Source organism: Callionymus lyra, chromosome 16, assembly GCF_982586985.1.
Source record: "Callionymus lyra chromosome 16, fCalLyr1.hap1.1, whole genome shotgun sequence".
NCBI lineage: Eukaryota > Metazoa > Chordata > Actinopteri > Syngnathiformes > Callionymidae > Callionymus > Callionymus lyra.
The window spans coordinates 20,710,358-20,728,807 of record NC_141833.1 but is presented as its reverse complement, the minus strand read 5'-3'; the positions used below and the strand labels follow the sequence as shown (position 1 = coordinate 20,728,807).

The 18,450-nt window shown below is 40.3% G+C and overlaps 1 protein-coding gene across 9 annotated transcripts in view; it reads right to left on the bottom strand.

Annotated features, from left to right (window-relative positions):
• Positions 1-3,767: 3,767 nt before the first annotated feature.
• Positions 3,768-18,450, bottom strand: part of ptprfb (protein tyrosine phosphatase receptor type Fb) — a 229,339-nt gene continuing 214,656 nt past the window's right edge. For all 9 annotated transcript variants that reach the window (XM_087811318.1, XM_087811319.1, XM_087811317.1 and 6 more), the window contains 9 exons: positions 15,481-15,600; positions 15,254-15,408; positions 14,038-14,323; positions 12,650-12,828; positions 7,276-7,402; positions 6,314-6,439; positions 6,075-6,229; positions 5,867-6,002; positions 3,768-5,000 (listed from right to left, as the gene is read on the bottom strand). In XM_087811318.1, the coding sequence (XP_087667444.1) occupies positions 4,932-5,000; positions 5,867-6,002; positions 6,075-6,229; positions 6,314-6,439; positions 7,276-7,402; positions 12,650-12,828; positions 14,038-14,323; positions 15,254-15,408; positions 15,481-15,600 (1,353 nt within the window). In that variant the 3' untranslated portion in view covers positions 3,768-4,931. The remainder of the gene's footprint in view (positions 5,001-5,866; positions 6,003-6,074; positions 6,230-6,313; positions 6,440-7,275; positions 7,403-12,649; positions 12,829-14,037; positions 14,324-15,253; positions 15,409-15,480; positions 15,601-18,450) is intronic.

The following is an 18,450-nucleotide window of genomic DNA, read 5'->3' as shown; positions in this document are numbered from 1 at the left end:
GTCATGTGACGTGCGGGGAAAATTATTTTCAAAAATGCAAGTTTTCTTTAGCGTTTGTGTGAAAACGTTTATTATTCATTGTGATGCGAGATTCTCGTAATATTTTGCGATCGTTAGCTAATAAAACATCTGAAGAATTTTTTTAAAGACCCGTTTAAACATTAAAAAATAAATAATTTTAAACCGTTTTTATACTGATAAGATGGATGAATTTTGAAGGGTGTAAATTCCAAAAAACGCAAAAAATTGAAATCTCTGTTGTGCTTTTGCGATGTTTAGCTAACAAAACATCTGAAAAACTTTTGTAAATATACATTTAAAATCTTCTGAAATCTTGTTTTTATTATGTTTTCATTTGAATTAATTCTGAAAGCAGTGAATTCTCTGTTGCGCTTTTGCGATATTTAGCTAATAAAACATCTGAAGAATGTGTTTAAAATTGCGTAAAAACATTTTAAATCCAGAATTCTTGTTTGAAGGTTTTTCTAACAAGGTTAAGATTTAATGAATTTTGAAAGGTGTTGATCGTTAAATTCACTAAAAAATATATATTTATATGTTGCACTTTTGCAGCGTTTAGCTAACAAAACATCCGAAAAACCTTTTTAAAGATACTTTAAACATGTTTTTCTGAAATCTTGTTTGACAGTTTTTTTTTTTACGATGTTGAGATATCGTGAACTTTTTTAAGTGGTGATTTTAAATTCAGCGAAAAGAAGAAAAAACATCACTTTTGCGATAGTTAGCTAATAAAACATCTTAAAAACGCATACAACCATTTTTGCCAAAAAAAACCCCCTCAAAATTTTCATTCGATCTCATGATCCGGAGTCTCGGCCTCTTCGTTGAACCGCTGCCTCTGCGACGTGACCTCGATAATCAGGATAAAGTCTGAACACTTTCTTCGTATCGACCTCAAAGTCCACAGGAGAAAATTCCTGAAGTTCCCGCCATCGTTGACTCACCGCCGCACATGTATGATCGTGGATTTAACCCGAGTTTTTATCGACGCAGATAAAAATTCCGCCTCGATCTCCGAACAAATCTGGAAGATATCGTCACGAGGGTCGGCAGGTGCGGCTCCAAAGAAACAAAAAACAAAAGTACCTCCAGTTTTTTTTTCTTGTAATCACTTCCAGCTAGCCGGGGTAACTTCTAGCCTCGGTTCTTGGCTCTTGGCCGTCCGTCATCGGCAGCTGCTAATCCGTCGTTCCTGTGATGAGTAAACGTCTGCAGACTGTCGAGAGGAAAACGCTGTGTTTAGGTCTGACCTTAAAGAAGCATCAATCAGTGCGTAAACAGAGGTGTCGCTGCACAAGTCCAGGAATAATCTCGGCTTCTTGCTCAAGATGTGGTCGCGACGATTGGACGCGTCGGTCAGATCCTGGAAAAACTACTTTTGAGAAAAACCAAAATCTAAACAAGTTTTTTTTTTTTTTCATTGGAGGGGAGACGGCAGACGAGGGGAGGCTATTTTCTCCCACTTTTGACGGACAATAGTTCTTTTCTCAGAGCGGCGGTTACAAGGTAAATCCGCCGTCCGGCCTCAAGAACAAATATACACGGCAATTTGGACTCCAGGCCCCAGAGGCCCCCGAGATCCGGTTTCAAGGATCTTCCAAGTCCGAGCAGCAAATGCTAGATGAGCTAATGTGAGTCACTGCTGATTACAATTCATCGCTTTCTGCTCCCGCCAGGAGTCACTGGCTGTGGATAAACACCGCCACCTGCTGGCCGTGAGCAGAGTTTATCCAAAGTCGTATTTGGGGAAAAGAAAAAGGATTAATAAATGTACTTTATGGAAAACTTTAAATCCAAATATTTTAATGTAAATAACTACTTAAAAGACTTTAATAAATCGTATCAAGGAGTAAAAATACATATTATAATAACAATCTTGGAAATTAAAAACATTTTAATATTATAAACATCTAATCCAAAACTTTGTTCTTGTCTTTTCTTTCTCATTTTATATGTAACAAACAAGCATGGTTTCCAACTGTAGACATTAGCTCTTCTTTCATATCAGCCGGTGATGGAAGTTGTTTTTATAAATATTATTTTTTTTTGGTTTTCGTGTTTGTTTGATTGAATATTCATTTTTGCTCTTGTTTTTTTTCAAGAGATTCCTCATCGACTTTTTATGTTTTGTTGCTAACATGACAGAGAAATCAGACTTAAAAATATAAATCATAGGAAAGGTTTTAATTAAATCTTAAGTGACTTTATATATATATATATATATATATATATATATATATATATATATATAGTTGCAGTTTGAAAGTCAAACTTTGCTGGATCCTGTAAAGACTCTTATGATGATACTAAGAACTTTCTCCATCTTTTGTTGTCAAAGTCAACATATGAATCCATCTGATGTATTTTCATACATTAGCATCATTTTTGTACATATTTTAAGGGAAACACTGAATTTCAGTGACATATTGTGATTGTTAAACTCCTTTGGTCGAATGAATAGAACTAAAATCCAAAATATGTCCGAACATCAGCTTTGAAGGCTGCTGGAGTCGACTGTATCCTCTTGTCCTCAGTTATCACCGGGATCTAGCGGGATTTCCCCTGTTCCTTTAGCTGTGGAGAAACGTTTTCCTGTGAGGGCCACAACGACTTTTCCCTTCGCTGACGGGGGTTTGTGAAACAGTGTCATTATATTTAGAGTCCACTAGATGGCGTCTCTGCACTATTTTTCTTCGTTTTGAACAACTTTTCAAATGAAGCATCATTTTTAAACTGATGACCTCTGAACAACATGACACTGTTTCATGAAGCTTCATCGACACATCACAACAAATAACCCTTTTCTGGTTCTTCACAGAAAATACTGAGGTGATACACAATAACACAGTTTGTTAATTAAACAATAACAAAAAAGGTGTGTTTGAAAGATATGAAACTTACTGATGAAAAATGAAATGTTTTACATCTTTCAAACTGGATCTTCTTAGAGAGCAACAATACTAAGGTAGGTGTAGAATAAAACAACAAAAAACCTCTTGATATTTATTTAGATCGTAAAAAAAAATATATTTGTCTCCTAAAAATGTCATATTACATTATTTTTGTCACCCACTGTAAATAAAAATAAAAATTATATGCTATATTGTTCAAGAGGCCACTGTTTTACTCTCTCTTAATAAACGATGTTGTTCAAGACATGATTTGAAGAAAAAACAATGATACAGTGCTGTTGAATATTCACAGTTTAGTCAAAAAAAGCATTGGCGTATCGTTTTTTCTTTTCTGACACATCTACTGTTTATTATTGGGTCTGATGAAGCTTCATGAAACAGTGTCATGTTGTTCAGAAGTAAGTAGGTGGCGCCATCAGTTTAAAAATGATGTTTCATTAGAACAGTTCAAAACAAAGGAAAATAGCACAGAGCCATCTAGTGGACTCTGAAGATAATGACAGTTTCATGAAGCTTCATCAACACATCACTACCATCTAGTGGACTCTGAAGATAATGACAGTTTCATGAAGCTTCATCAACACATCACTACCATCTAGTGGACTCTGAAGATAATGACAGTTTCATGAAGCTTCATCAGTAATCACTAGTGTTCGTACCACGAGTGACATTTTAGTCACTCGTGGTACGACCGTGACTTATAGAAAACCTTGTAAACGTTCCTCATTTAATGCATTTTTTGTCAGACGACTGAAGGATTTAATTCAAGGACGATGCAGCAGAGGATCCAGATGGGGATGAGACCAAAAAAAAGGACTCCCACTCACGGACGTGTACAAAAACCCAATTATGTATCTTTATTAACATCGATGTTTTTCTTTTTCATCAACAGAACTCCAGTTCTTCGTCAACAGATAGAAAACAGACTGTGTGTACAACAGGTCGAACCCCTACAGCACTAAAGCATTCACAAGGTAAAAATGAACTTTTGTCGCTTTTTTTTTGTTTCTTTCCTCTCATCCCTCTCTCCCGCCCACCTTCACCTGGGGGTGTGCTTGACGGGGGGGCCGGGTGGGCTTGTTGGTGGTGGTGGTGGTGGCGGGTGGGGGGGGCAGGGGGGTCTGTGCTGCCTCCTGACAGTGAGGACGGTAGATACAACGGTGGAACGCTCCGTCAGCCGATCATCTCCAACAATATATCTCAAAGCTGCGTATATATCTATGTGTAATTGTACATATATATAATCAGTCATAATTATATATTCATACTTTCTATTTCTGTATAAAATAACGTCAGTCCAGAGCGACTCTGGCAGGAATGATTCTGTACAGCAGTGATGGCTCCTCGTCGGAGGGGGGGGTCCAGGTGGGGGAGGATATAGGGGGGTCATCATCGGTTACCCTTTGGGTAGAAAAGTCTGGTTTCCTCTAAGAAGTTTCTCCGCGGCGGAGCATGAAGGCCTCGATGCCGTCGGCGTCTGATGGAAAATCACGACAACAAAAAAAAAAAAGATACAAAATAATAAAAAAAATGTGCTTTTTTTTTCCCGTCTCGCCAACTTTGTGCTCTGAGTGAAGAAGGCATCGTCGTCGAGCAGAAGCAGCTCAGTGGTCCTCCTGGGTTAGTTCTGGGGACATGTTGAAAACACATGCGGCCCTGTGCTAAATACCCTTCCACAAGTACACACAAACAAAAACATTATGACGACAAAAAGGAAAAGCGTAAGACAGAAGGTTACGACGATTTAAAAACAAAGATAAAAAAAACAACGAGTGTCGTGCTACCAGTCGCCGTGGCGATCAGGGAGAGTCGGCTGTACAAGAGTCTTCAAGAGAAAAATGAAGGGGGGGTTTGAACTGAGTCCCTTTTTTCTCGCCCCCTGTGGTAGCTGCGAGGGAGGGTGTTGGGGGGTCAAGATGGGGGGGGGGGTTGGATGGGTTTGGGGGACACTTGGCACTCCTGAGAGGTTTGACCAGGGAGGCTGCTCGGTGAAAGTGGTTACGTTGCATAGTGGTCAAAGCTCCCCAGGTACTCCAACGCTGCCCTGTAGCACAACTGGTACTGGTCCTGCAGGGGGCGGAACAGAGCGACATCGTCAGGAGACAGAAACGATTGTATTTGCTGGTCGTAATGTTGTTTTCTGGTTAGCGTGGATGGCGATGACGTGTTTAAGATCCAGTGTGACAGCTAGCTTAACGTTTAAGGTTGCTAGCTACAGAAGCTATAGTGCTGGCTGATGTACGCTAAGAGCTAACTAGCTATGGCACTAATGTGACACTCATTATTTGCAAATGTACGTACTGAGCTTAATAGCTATGACACTAGTATTGCTAATGTGTTATGTGCTAATGTAGGTTAAGAGCTAACTTGCTATGGCGCAAGTGTTGCTAATGTGACAAACTTGTTATGTGCTAATAAACGTTAAGAGCTAACTAGCTATAGCGCTAGTGTTGCTAATGTGAAAAACATTTTATTTGCTAATATACGTTAAGAGCTATCTAGCTATGTTGGTAGTGTTGCTAAGTTCTGTAAGCTTTGTTTTTGACATAAAAAAAGTTCATGTCCTGAAAGTAAAATGTTAGCTAAGGTTAGCTCTTTAATTGGAGTAACTCTTGATAGCATCCTAACATTGCTAAGGTGCTAATGTCGCTAAAGTTCTTTTAGCTTTGTTTTGTTTCATAAAGAAAAAAGTTTACCTCTAAAAAGTACTATGTTAGCTACAATTAGCTCATTCATTAGGTGAACTCTTGATAGCATGCTAACAATGCTAAGGTGCTAATGTCGCTAACGTTCTCTTAGCTTTGTTTTGTTTCATAAAGAAAAATGTTTACCTCTAGAGAGTACTATGTTAGCTACAATTAGCTCATCCATTAGGGAAACTCTTGATAGCATGCTAACAATGCTAAGCCAGAGTTAGCTTTGATTCGCCTCACCTCGGTCTGCACCATGGCGGGCCTCTGGGTGCGAAGCGTCTTGACGGTCTGGAAGAGGTCGACCACGCCCTCGTACCTCATCCTCTCCAGCACGATGCTGAGCGTGATGAAGACTCCGGTCCTTCCCACTCCGGCGCTGCATGGGAGAGAATCTCCGGTCAATCCAGGACATCACGACGCGACACACATGTGACCGGACCGCTCGTACCTGCAGTGGACGGTGATGGGCCCGTCCTGCCCGAACTGCTCCTTGGTTTTGTGCACTTGTCCGATGAAGTCGATGAAGCCCTCGCCGGTCTTCGGGACTCCCTGCTCGGGCCAGTCCGTGAACTGGAACTGACGGATGGTTCTGGACTGTCCGTCCTGACGACACAACTCTCATCATCAACAACAACAACAACAACACAAGTTGACACTGAGAGAGTTGATGGTGCGACTGACTCGTACCCTCGCATCCGTGACCTTGAACTCTCGCAGGATGTACTGGGGCATGTTGTACTCGGCCATGGGGTCCACCACGAAGTACTGGTACCGGGCCGAGCGCTCGGCGGGCCAGTACTGATGACACTTCTCCTGCAGAGACACAAGAGTTAGTCGCTCAACTTCACCGACACAAATCACTGGAATATTTGTGTATGAATGATTAACCACTCTGACGCTGGAATGTCTGTTGCTGCTACATTTCTGCCTCCGTGATAAAGACGTGACCTTTTGACCCCTCGTGGTCACAGCCATGAATATTTGATCAGTGACGCAGGAGTTTGAGCCTCATGGAGCTTTTATCACCTCAACAAGTGTGTGTGTGCACTTGTGTGTTTGTGTATTTTCGTGATTCTGCGTGTGTATGTTTGTGAGTGCTAGTGTGTCTGTGTGTGTTTGTTTTTTGCGTGTGCATGAGTTTTTGTGTATTCTTGTGTGTTTGTATGAGTGTTTGTGTATTCTTGTGTGTTTGTATGAGTGTTTGTGTGTTCTTGTGTGTTTGTATGAGTTTTTGTGTATTCTTGTGTGTTTGTATGAGTTTTTGTGTGTTCTTGTGTGTTTGTGTATTCTTGTGTGTTTGTATGAATTTTTGTGTATTCTTGTGTGTTTGTATGAGTTGTGTGTTCTTGTGTGTTTGTATGAGTGTTTGTGTGTTTGTGTATTCTTGTGTGTTAGTATGAATTTTTGTGTATTCTTGTGTGTTTGTATGAATGTTTGTGTATTCTTGTGTGTTTGTATGAGTGTTTGTGTGTTTGTGTATTCTTGTTTGTTTGTATGAGTGTTTGTGTATTCTTGTTTGTTTGTATGAGTGAACGTTTTCCTGTGTGTTTTTGTGAGTGTATGTGCATGTGTATGTTCGTGTGTGCCTGTGTGTATGTTTGTGTGTACCTATGTGTGTTTGTGTATTAACATGTTAGTGTGCGACTCACCCGGCCCATCTCTCTCAGCTTGGTCAGCATGACGACAATGGTCGAGTTGTGTTCCCACAACATCCTCCAGAAGTCCTCAGTGGTCTCAGCCAGAGGTCCCTGGGTCGCCAGGTAGGCCTTCTGTTGTCTGGAGACACAAACACAGGTCATGAGTGTTGATACACTTAGATATTGCAGTTTTTTTTTAGCACAATACTATCTTAACTACACAATTAACAAGTAAACATTCATAGTGTTTGTTCATTTTTGTGTTGTAATTAAACTTCCGGCCACAGGATGGCAGCAGTCATTACTTCCGCTGCAGCTAAAGGATCAATGAAATCCCGGCGTTGACTAAGGACGAGAGGATACAATGAGTCTAGCAGCTTTTAAAGCTGATGTTTGGACATATTTTGGTTTGAAAACAAATGAAAGCAGTTACGACTTCGTGTCATGTGATCTGTAAATACTACAACACCAGAGTCAAGTACTGGACAATACTACACATATATTCTTGTTACTACAGTATCACAACACCAGAGTCAAGTACTCGACAATACTACACATATATACTTGTTCCTACACTATCACAACACCAGAGTCAAGTACTGGACAATACTACACATATATACTTGTTACTACAGTATCACAACACCAGAGTCAAGTACTCGACAATACTACACATATATACTTGTTACTACAGTATCACAACACCAGAGTCAAGTACTGGACAATACTACACATATATACTTGTTACTACAGTATCACAACACCAGAGTCAAGTACTCGACAATACTACACATATATACTTGTTCCTACACTATCACAACACCAGAGTCAAGTACTGGACAATACTACACATATATACTTGTTACTACAGTATCACAACACCAGAGTCAAGTACTGGACAATACTACACATATATACTTGTTACTACACTATCACAACACCAGAGTCAAGTACTGGACAATACTACACATATATACTTGTTACTACAGTATCACAACACCAGAGTCAAGTACTCGACAATACTACACATATATACTTGTTACTACAGTATCACAACACCAGAGTCAAGTACTCGACAATACTACACATATATACTTGTTCCTACACTATCACAACACCAGAGTCAAGTACTCGACAATACTACACATATATACAGTACTTGTTGCTACAGTATCACAACACCAGAGTCAAGTACTCGACAATACTACACATATATACTTGTTACTACAGTATCACAACACCCGAGTCAAGTACTGGACAATACTACACATATATACTTGTTACTACACTATCACAATACCAGAGTCAAGTACTCGACAATACTACACATACATACTTGTTACTACAGTATCACAACACCAGAGTCAAGTACTCGACAATACTACACATATATACTTGTTCCTACACTATCACAACACCAGAGTCAAGTACTGGACAATACTACACATATATACTTGTTACTACAGTATCACAACACCAGAGTCAAGTACTGGACAATACTACACATATATACTTGTTACTACACTATCACAACACCAGAGTCAAGTACTGGACAATACTACACATATATACTTGTTACTACAGTATCACAACACCAGAGTCAAGTACTGGACAATACTACACATATATACTTGTTACTACACTATCACAACACCAGAGTCAAGTACTTGACAATACTACACATACATACTTGTTACTACAGTATCACAACACCAGAGTCAAGTACTGGACAATACTACACATATATACTTGTTACTACACTATCACAACACCAGAGTCAAGTACTGGACAATACTACACATATATACTTGTTACTACACTATCACAACACCAGAGTCAAGTACTGGACAATACTACACATATATACTTGTTACTACACTATCACAACACCAGAGTCAAGTACTGGACAATACTACACATATATACTTGTTACTGTTGTATCACTACAAAGACACCACTAGTCATGTGGGATTGAAACAACTCTTGGTTCTATTAATCAGCTCTTAATGGTTCCATCACTTGAAAACAAAAGCCAAAGATGCTTAAACGTCTTCTGCTCGACACGGTCATGTGACTGAGAGTCTGGTGCAGACGAGTCTCCTTCAGCGAGAACCTGATCCTGGACTGAAGACTCTCTTCTCTGAGAGACAAAGAGCTGATGATCTCATCCTGCTGCTGTCCTACGTGACTGCAGTTCCCGCGGCGGCCTGCTGGGGGCGGCAGCGCACCAGCGTGACACGCACCTCCCTCACATGTCTGCGACATATGTGCGCGCGCGCTTCCAGGTGCGCGTGTGTGTTCACGCGCACGGGGCTTCACACTAATGACGAGCTGCGAGGCAGATCTAATGTGGAACCAGGAGATTAGAATGAGCCACAAATAAAGAAACAACAGATTGTTGAAGAGATGATGAGATGATGAGAGACATCCAAACATCAAACTGATACGATGACCTCCGGAGAGGTCAAGGTCACTTGGTTTCTATTGACGTCGGATCGGCCGCCATGTTGGAATTAAACTACGTGCTAAAGCTAAAGATGCTAAATCAACCGTCGACCGGTTTAATGTCACATTCAAAGATACAAATAAATCATATATAGTTTGTGTTTCACTCATTTTTATCAGTTTCAAGGTTTATTTTCTCGACTGAAAAGTGTGTCGAAGAGCCACCAGTTTAAATACCATCTGTTTTTCAAAATAAAACACCATCAGACAGTAATAATCAACAGAACATCAAATATACATAAAATAAAGAACATAAACGCAATAATTCACGACACAGAATTGTGGGTAATGTGCGTTTCCACGATGGTAGAATTAAAAAGTGTATAATAATGTTGATTTAGTTACTTTTGGATCAATTTAAAGAAACTTAAAAAACAAAAGATGAACATTTAATGTGAAGAAAGTATTTCTTAAAGTACGACAACAACTACATTTAAAAACAGTAGTTTCTCGCAGTACTATACGTGTGCATGTGTATTTTCCTGAGTGTACGTTTTTTACATGTGTATGTTTGAGTTCCTGTGTGTTTGTATGAATGTCTGTGTCTTCCTGTGTGTGTGTTCCTGTGTGTATGCATGTCTGTGTGTGTTTGGATGTGTTTTTTGTGTGCGTTCTAGTGGTGTTTTGCGAGAGTGTGTGTGTGTGTCTGTGCGTTTAGATGTGTTTTTGTGTGTGTTCTAGTGCTGTTGTGCGAGAGTGCATGTGTTTGTGAGTGCCTGTGTGTTGGCATGTGTGTGCGTTTATATGGGTGTGCACTTGACTGAGTGCATATTTGTTTGTGTGTTCTTGTGTGATTAATTTATTGAATTAATTAATTTAATAGTTCATTTTTAGTTAATTGAATCTCTTGAAAACATGTGATTCATTCACACAAACACAACTTCAACACAACCATACAAGTTAATACGACACACTAATGATGTCCAGCACAACCCGTGAACTCCCATGATGCCTTTCCACACACCGCTCTACTTAGCGGCGCCTGATCGGTCGCTACAACCCTGTGTTTGAACTCTACGTTGTCGTGTCAAAAGTGACGGGTCGGCTGGGCGGCAAAGCATCAGGTCACCGTTACTGAGAGGGAAGTGACGCCTCATACATGTAGTCGTGAAAAATAAAATGGCCGCCACTCGGTGCAACGAGGCCTCAGCGGAGACACTTGTCATGAGTGACGGAGTGTGTGTGTGTGTGTCAGTGAGTGAGTGAGTGTGTGTGTGTGAGAGTGTGTGTGTGTGTCAGTGAGTGAGTGAGTGTGTGTGTGTGAGAGTGTGTGTGTGTGTGTGTCAGTGAGTGAGTGAGTGTGTGAGTGTGTGTGTGTGTGTGTGTGTGTGTGAGAGTGTGTGTGTGTGTGAGAGTGTGTGTGTGTGTGTCAGTGAGTGAGTGAGTGAGTGTGTGAGTGTGTGTGTGTGTGTCAGTCAGTGAGTGAGTGAGTGTGTGTGTGTGAGTGTGTGTGTGTGTGTCAGTGAGTGAGTGAGTGTGAGTGTGTGTGTGTGTCAGTGAGTGAGTGTGAGTGTGAGTGTGTGTGTGTGTCAGTGAGTGAGTGAGTGTGTGAGTGTGTGAGTGTGTGTGTCAGTGAGTGAGTGTGTGTGTGTGTGTGTCAGTGAGTGAGTGAGTGAGTGAGTGAGTGTGTGAGTGTGTGTGTCAGTGAGTGAGTGAGTGTGAGTGTGTGAGTGTGTGAGTGTGTGTGTCAGTGAGTGAGTGAGTGAGTGAGTGAGTGAGTGAGTGAGTGAGTGAGTGTGTGAGTGTGTGTGTCAGTGAGTGAGTGTGTGAGTGTGTGTGAGTGTGTGTGTGTGCGACACCACGTTCTTCACCTCATCATCTGCCAAACATTAGTGACGACACTCTGGATATAAATAAACACGTCGACGACAAACTGACCTGAATAAAGTGATAAATAAATAAAGAAGCTGTTGAATCGACTCACGCGTCGGATTGAATATAAAATTGTGTTTGTTTTCACACGCAGAGAAATGTCAAGGAAGCCAGAACATTATGACCACCTGCGCCTCCGTAACCATGACATACTAGAGCAGGAAGTTTTAAAGATGAAAGTCATGTGAAGAGAAAGTATTTCTTAAAGTACGACAACATCTGAATTAAAAAACAACAGTAGTTTCTCGCAGTGTTTTTGTGACAGTAAGTTTGCACATGTGTATGTTTGAATTCCTGTGTGTATGCATGTGTGTGTGCATTTGGGTGTTTTTGTGTGCATTCTTGTGGTATTGTGCGAGAATGTATGTTGAGTGTGTGTTTTTATTTGTGTATGCATGTGTGTGTGCATTCTTGTGGTATTGTGCGTGAGTGTATGTTGAGAGTGTGTGTGTTTGTGTGTGTATGCATGTCTGTGTGCATTTGGATGTTTTTTGTGTCCGTTCTTGTGGTATTGTGCGAGAGTGTATGTTGAGTTTGTGTATCCATGTATGTGTGCGTTTGGATGTTTTTTGTGTGCGCTCTCGTAGTATTGTGCGAGAGTGTATGTTGAGTTTGTGTATCCATGTATGTGTGCGTTTGGATGTTTTTGTGTGCGTTCTTGTAGTATTGTGCGAAAATGTATGTTGAAAGTGTGTGTGCTTGAGCGTGCGTTCTTGTGTATGTTTGTGCATGTGTGTGCATGCATGTCTGTGTGCATTTGGATGTTTTTTGTGTGCGCTCTCGTAGTATTGTGCAAGAGTGTATGTTAAGAGTGTGCGTGTGTGTTTGCATGTGTGTGTAAGTAAGTAAGTAAGTTATTTTTATTTGTATAGCGCTTTTCTAGTCTGTGTGCGTTTGGATGTATTTTTTGTGTGATTTTTTTTGTGTGCCCTCTCGTGGTATTGTGCGAGAGTGTATGTCTGTGTGCACCGGAGCGAGGGCGGAGGCCCGGGTCGGACGCGGCTCTGACCTGTATCCGTCGATGCAGCTGGCGTTGATGTAGTCGGAGCCCTCCACGCCTCTGATGGGCTGCAGGCAGACGCGCGTGGACTCGAAAGGCATGATGTTGACCAGGCGGTTCTTGAACTTGTTGCAGGGCAGGTTGGCACTGATGAAGCGAGACGTGTGCGCTTTAGAGTTGGCCAGTCTCTGTGGAGGAGAGTGTGGGTCAGTTACACACTTTCATCCTCAGCACCACCATCTTCTCGTGGTGGACGCTTCACAGGAAGTGAGTTTTGGCTCGGACCGGAGCACAGATGGAGAGTGTGTGTGTGTTTGTGTTTGTGTGTGTGTGTGTGTGTGTGTGTGTGTGTGTAGACCCTCACTCCTCCCCGCCGCCACCTTCTGGACTTGATTAGCACTTCAAACTGAACCACAGGAGGAGTCACAACATCACATGGATGTTAGTGAGTCACCTTCAGCGCTAGATGGTGTGTTTGTGTTTGTGTTTGGTGTGTGTGTGTGTTTGTGTGTGTTTAGTGTGTGTGTGTGTGTGTGTGGGTCACATGATTGTTCTGCTGTATTTGTGACGACAACTGTGAGACAAAGACATTTGTTGTGATGAGGAGACTAGTGTGTGATGATGAGACGTTCACTGATCGTTCATGGATCTTTTACTTTGACATTTTCTGCATATTTTTAACTTTTTTTCCCCCAAAAAATATTTTAGGTTATTTTTACATTTGCATATTTTTTACTTTTCTTTCTTCAAAAAAAAAATTAGATACTTTTTCACCGAACAAAAAAAAAAACAAACGTAAAAAACGTCTTTTGATATTTAGCGACATTTTTAGTTCGACATTTTCGCCGTATTCTTTTTTACAAAAATAGTTATTTACCAAACAAAAACACTACAGTTGTCTTTACATTTGGATAAAAATATGTTGTTTTTTTGTCATAAAAATCCATGTTTTTGACTTTTCCCCCCAAAAAAACATTTAGATCATTTTTACAAAACTAATATTTTACTTTTCATTTTAAATAAAGCTGTTTTTTTTCTTTTTACATTTTCTGCAATATTTTTTACTTTACCACAAATACATTAAGATAATCTTTCAGCAACAATACAATTGTATTTACATTTAAAGTTGTTCTTACTTTTATACTAATCATATTTAGACAATAATTACAAAACAAAACGAAAAATCATCTGAACGAAGCAATTTTTTTTGCAACTTGTTTCCCAAAAAATGTAGATAATTTTTGACAAAGTAACTAATATTTTCTATTTTATTTAAATAAAGCTGCCTTTTATTTCTTCATTTTACTGCAATGTTTTACTCTTTATCCCCCAAAAAGACTAGAATATTTCTGATAAAAAACCTACAACGGTCTTCATGACTTGAAGAAAGTCCTGACCTTGAACTCCAGCTCCATGGCGGTCACCGTCTCCCCGGGCGGCGGCTGCGTGAGCTTCTGGATGTGGGCGTACAGGTTCCTGGCGGGCACCTCGGTGTTGCCGCAGGTGGCGGCCTCCAGCAGGGCCTCGTGGATGAAGATGTACTGGTCCTCCGTCTGCACCATGTAGTTCCTCTGGGCCCTCATGCAGGTCACGTGACCGTAGATGTCCACAGACTTCTCGTGCTTCATTCGCTCCAACATGGCGTCGATGACGATGAAGCAGCCGGTGCGGCCCACGCCGGCGCTGGCGGGGGGAGGGGGAGACTTAGGACCTTGACCTATGACCTTGTGACCTCACTGTAACAAGGTCATTAGCTAAATTATTAATTTAAAGAATTATTTATTAGTTATTTTCATGCGTTTTAAAAATCCTTTTAGTGATAAAATATCTATTGACTTATTTTGTAACGGTTTATAAACCTTATAAATATTACATAATATTACTTTCTTTTTTATGCTTTCAAATTATCTTATTTTTGACTGAATTAAAGCTTTAATTCAATTTAGTAAGATTTTAGAATTATTAATTTGCCTCATTAGTGATATCGAGTTTGTTTCTACTGTTTTCAGGATTAAAATTCTAATTTTATTTATAATTATAATGTTTTTACATCATATTTTGACAATACAAAATTCTAAATGTGTTTAAATCGGCCATTTTTTTCATTATAACTAAACATTTACAAGGTTTTTATTACATAATATATCCATTCGAAGTTTTATAATCCAGAATTTATTCTGCATTTGAATTGTTTTCCTTTTCTTTTGCAAATTTTAAATTTCTTTGCTTTAAAAATATATTTTTTATGCATTTTTGTTAAAGCTTTAATTTACTTAGACCATAAATTAATTATTTTGCCTCATTTGTAATATCAAGTATATTTTTAAGTTAAAAATCATTTTATTCATCATTTTAAAGCCAAAATATCTACATTTTTATTCTCTTAAATTCAAATTGTAAAAACAGCCTTTTATTTATGGAAATTTAACTTTACTAATATTATTTCTTACACATTGTATCTATTTTAATGACCTGCAATTTTTTATTTAACATAATTTCTTTTGCTTTTTTCTGCATTTTTACTCAATTAAATATAATTTGTTATCAAATACATGTTTACGATGGTGATAATAGTGTTTCCTCGACATGTGAGACTCTAGACCGGACCAGTACCTGCAGTGGACCACCATGGGTCCGGCGTCCGGAGGGTTACAGGCCTTGACCCGCCTGAGGAAGGCCAGGATGGGTGTGGGGTACTCGGGCACGCCGTGGTCGGGCCAGGCCATGAACTGGAACTGTCTCACCTCCCTCTTCTCGCTGGAGCCGTTCTGGACCAGCAGAGAGAGAGACTTAAGATCTGACCCGGATCCCAACTACAGACCCCGGAGAACCAGTCTCACCTTGTAGAGCGCGAACGTGCGGACGCTGTACGTGGCCAAGTCCACGGTGTCCAGCATGGTGACCTGGATCATCCCGTAGGTCTCGGTCCCTCGTATGGGCCAGTACTGGTCGCACTTGACCTGCAGGGGGCAGAAGGGGGCGGAGTCAGCGTTTACACCTGAACGTAAACACTGTTGCTATGATACCAGCTCGTCTCACTTCATCTTCTGACGTACTTCCTGACACTGTTTTCATCCTACTTCTGACACCACTTATGGCAGTAAGAGAAGAGTTGCTGGTTTTTAACTTAATCTGTTACAAACTCCCTGTTTGGTTTGACTTGATTCATCTTTTTATCTTGATATTCAAATGTTTTAACTCATGTTTTTAGATTTTCATTTAATATTTTTTATAAAAGTATTTTTTAAGTAGAATCTTTTTGACAATCCACAGAAAGAAAATATATATATATATACTGTATATGAAACCGAAGATATGTCCAAACATCATCTTAAAAGCTGCTGCAGTCACTGTATCCTCTCGTCCCCAGTCATCGTTGGGATCTCACGGAATTGAAATGTTCATTTAGCTCGAGGGACACAATGGCAACACAAAAATTAACAAACACCAAATGTTTACATGTTAATTGTCAATTTAAAAAAAATAAAAAGCTGCTGGACTCAACTGTATCCTCTCGTCCTCATGCGGAGGACATAGTGACTGCTGCCATCTAGTGGCCAGAAGTGTAATTGTGTAAACACAGAAATGAACGAACACTGTGAATATTAATCATTATCATAATAATAATATAATTATGATAATGATCAATTTTAAAATGAAGAACAATTATTGAAAAGGAAATAATACAAATGATATAATCTTTATTGAAATAAAAAAATATATAGTCTTTACTAAAATAAAAAAATATATAGTCTTAAAAAATTATAAAATATTACTTCAACAACAACAAAACAATCTAGTAAAAAAATATATAGTATTTATGTCAACACAGTACTGTACCATCCTAACAGTATAAATGAAAAGTGTATAAATATATTTGTACACTTTTCTCACGTCGCCGTTTCTCTTCGACGACGGTTCAAGTGTTTGTTGTTGAAGGTCACTGCAGGCCTCACGAGGGCGTCAGGACAGGTACGTGTGTGTGGATCAGACGCTAGCGTCCTGCGCTAAAGACGAGACGTGGACGCGAGACGAGAACATGGTTCGACCTCCAGACATATTCATTACACACTCGACTGTTAATCCATATGTTGGTCCTGCTCGTTCGTCTCCGCGGCTTCATTTCGTCGTGCGCCGCCGCGCCGTGTTCCGAGTATCAGTGACACGGCGGGAGATCAGCGGCAGGAAGTGGCGTCTCCAGGATGACACGACTTTTATTGCAGAATCACAAGTTTTTAAAAAGCCGCGTCTCCGGAGACGCCGTCATAAACGTCACATTAGCTGCTAATCCTCGTTAATCCCGCAAAGCCACATGCGAGCGCGTCCTGATGGCGATGACTCATCAAGCTAACGACGCTCGCTAGCTAACGTTTATCTGCAGACGCTGTCCTTGAAGAAAATATTGATCTACTTTAATATATTATATATATATATAACATTCATATCGATATTTAACAGTATTGTATTGTAGACAAAAAACTATTATAGTAAAACTTTTTAATTATCTTTTTTAGGCTTTAGATCATATTTTAGTTTTATCCTATTTATTTTATGTTAATGTTGGTGTTGCAATTAAACTTTCGGACGCTAGATGGCAGCAGTAATTCCGTACTCCGCAGCTAAAGGAAGAATGAATTCCCGGTGATGACTGAGGACGAGAGGATACAGTTGACTCCAGCAGCTTTTAAACCTTTTGATTTTTTAAATTGACAATTAACGTGTAAATATTAGGTGTTTTTTCATTTTTCTGTTGCCATTGCGTCCTCCGAGCTAAATGGACATTTTAATTCCGTGAGATCCCGGCGATGACTGAGGACGAGAGGATACAGTGACTGCAGCAGCTTTTAAAGCTGATGTTTGGACATGTTTTGGTTCGAAAACAAATGAAAGCAGTTACGACTGAGGACGAGAGGATACAGTGACTGCAGCAGCTTTTAAAGCTGATGTTTGGACATATTTTGGTTCGAAAACAAATGAAAGCAGTTACGACTGAGGACGAGAGGATACAGTGAGTCCAGCAGCTTTTAAAGCTGATGTTTGGACATATTTTGGTTTGAAAACAAATGAAAGCAGTTACGACTGAGGACAAGAGGATACAGTGACTCCAGCAGCTTTTAAAGCTGACAGAAGCGACATCTACTGGTGATGGTTGTCTTTGATCGCGATTTGTACGTCGAGAGAAGCCATTTTTAAAAGTGACTCCAAAACAAAAACGCCGCCAAAAGGAAGTGGCGACGAAGGTTTTCCTCGGTGAAAACAAATCGACTTCAGGAGCAGAAGTTGTAGAAGATCTTTTGAAGAACGGAAGCTTCTCAAGCGATGACGTCCACACACACACACACACACACACACACACACACACACACACACACACACACACACACACACACACACACACACACACACACACACACACACACACACACACACACACACACACACACACACACACACACACACACACAAGCAAACTCTTCCTTTGAAGCTCCGGCGACTTTGATCTCGCTGACAAATCCCGCTTTAAAGTCCGAGCGCCTTCATGCCTGCAGGCCTCGCTCGCCGCTACTTCCTCGACGTGTTCATCCCAGAGTCGGACACAAACTCAAGACGCTTCTCTCGAGACGACCTTCGACAAAACATTTGGCTTGTTTTTCCTCCGCGGCGCCGGCGCCTCCTGCTGGTCGTCGAGCTGAGGAAGTGGTTCCACTCGTGTTACCAGAACTCTCAAGCTTCCCTTTCCTCCGGACATTTAAATCAGCGCTGAGTCGGCACAATCTCCACGTCGTAGCATGCTAACGATATTAGCGCCA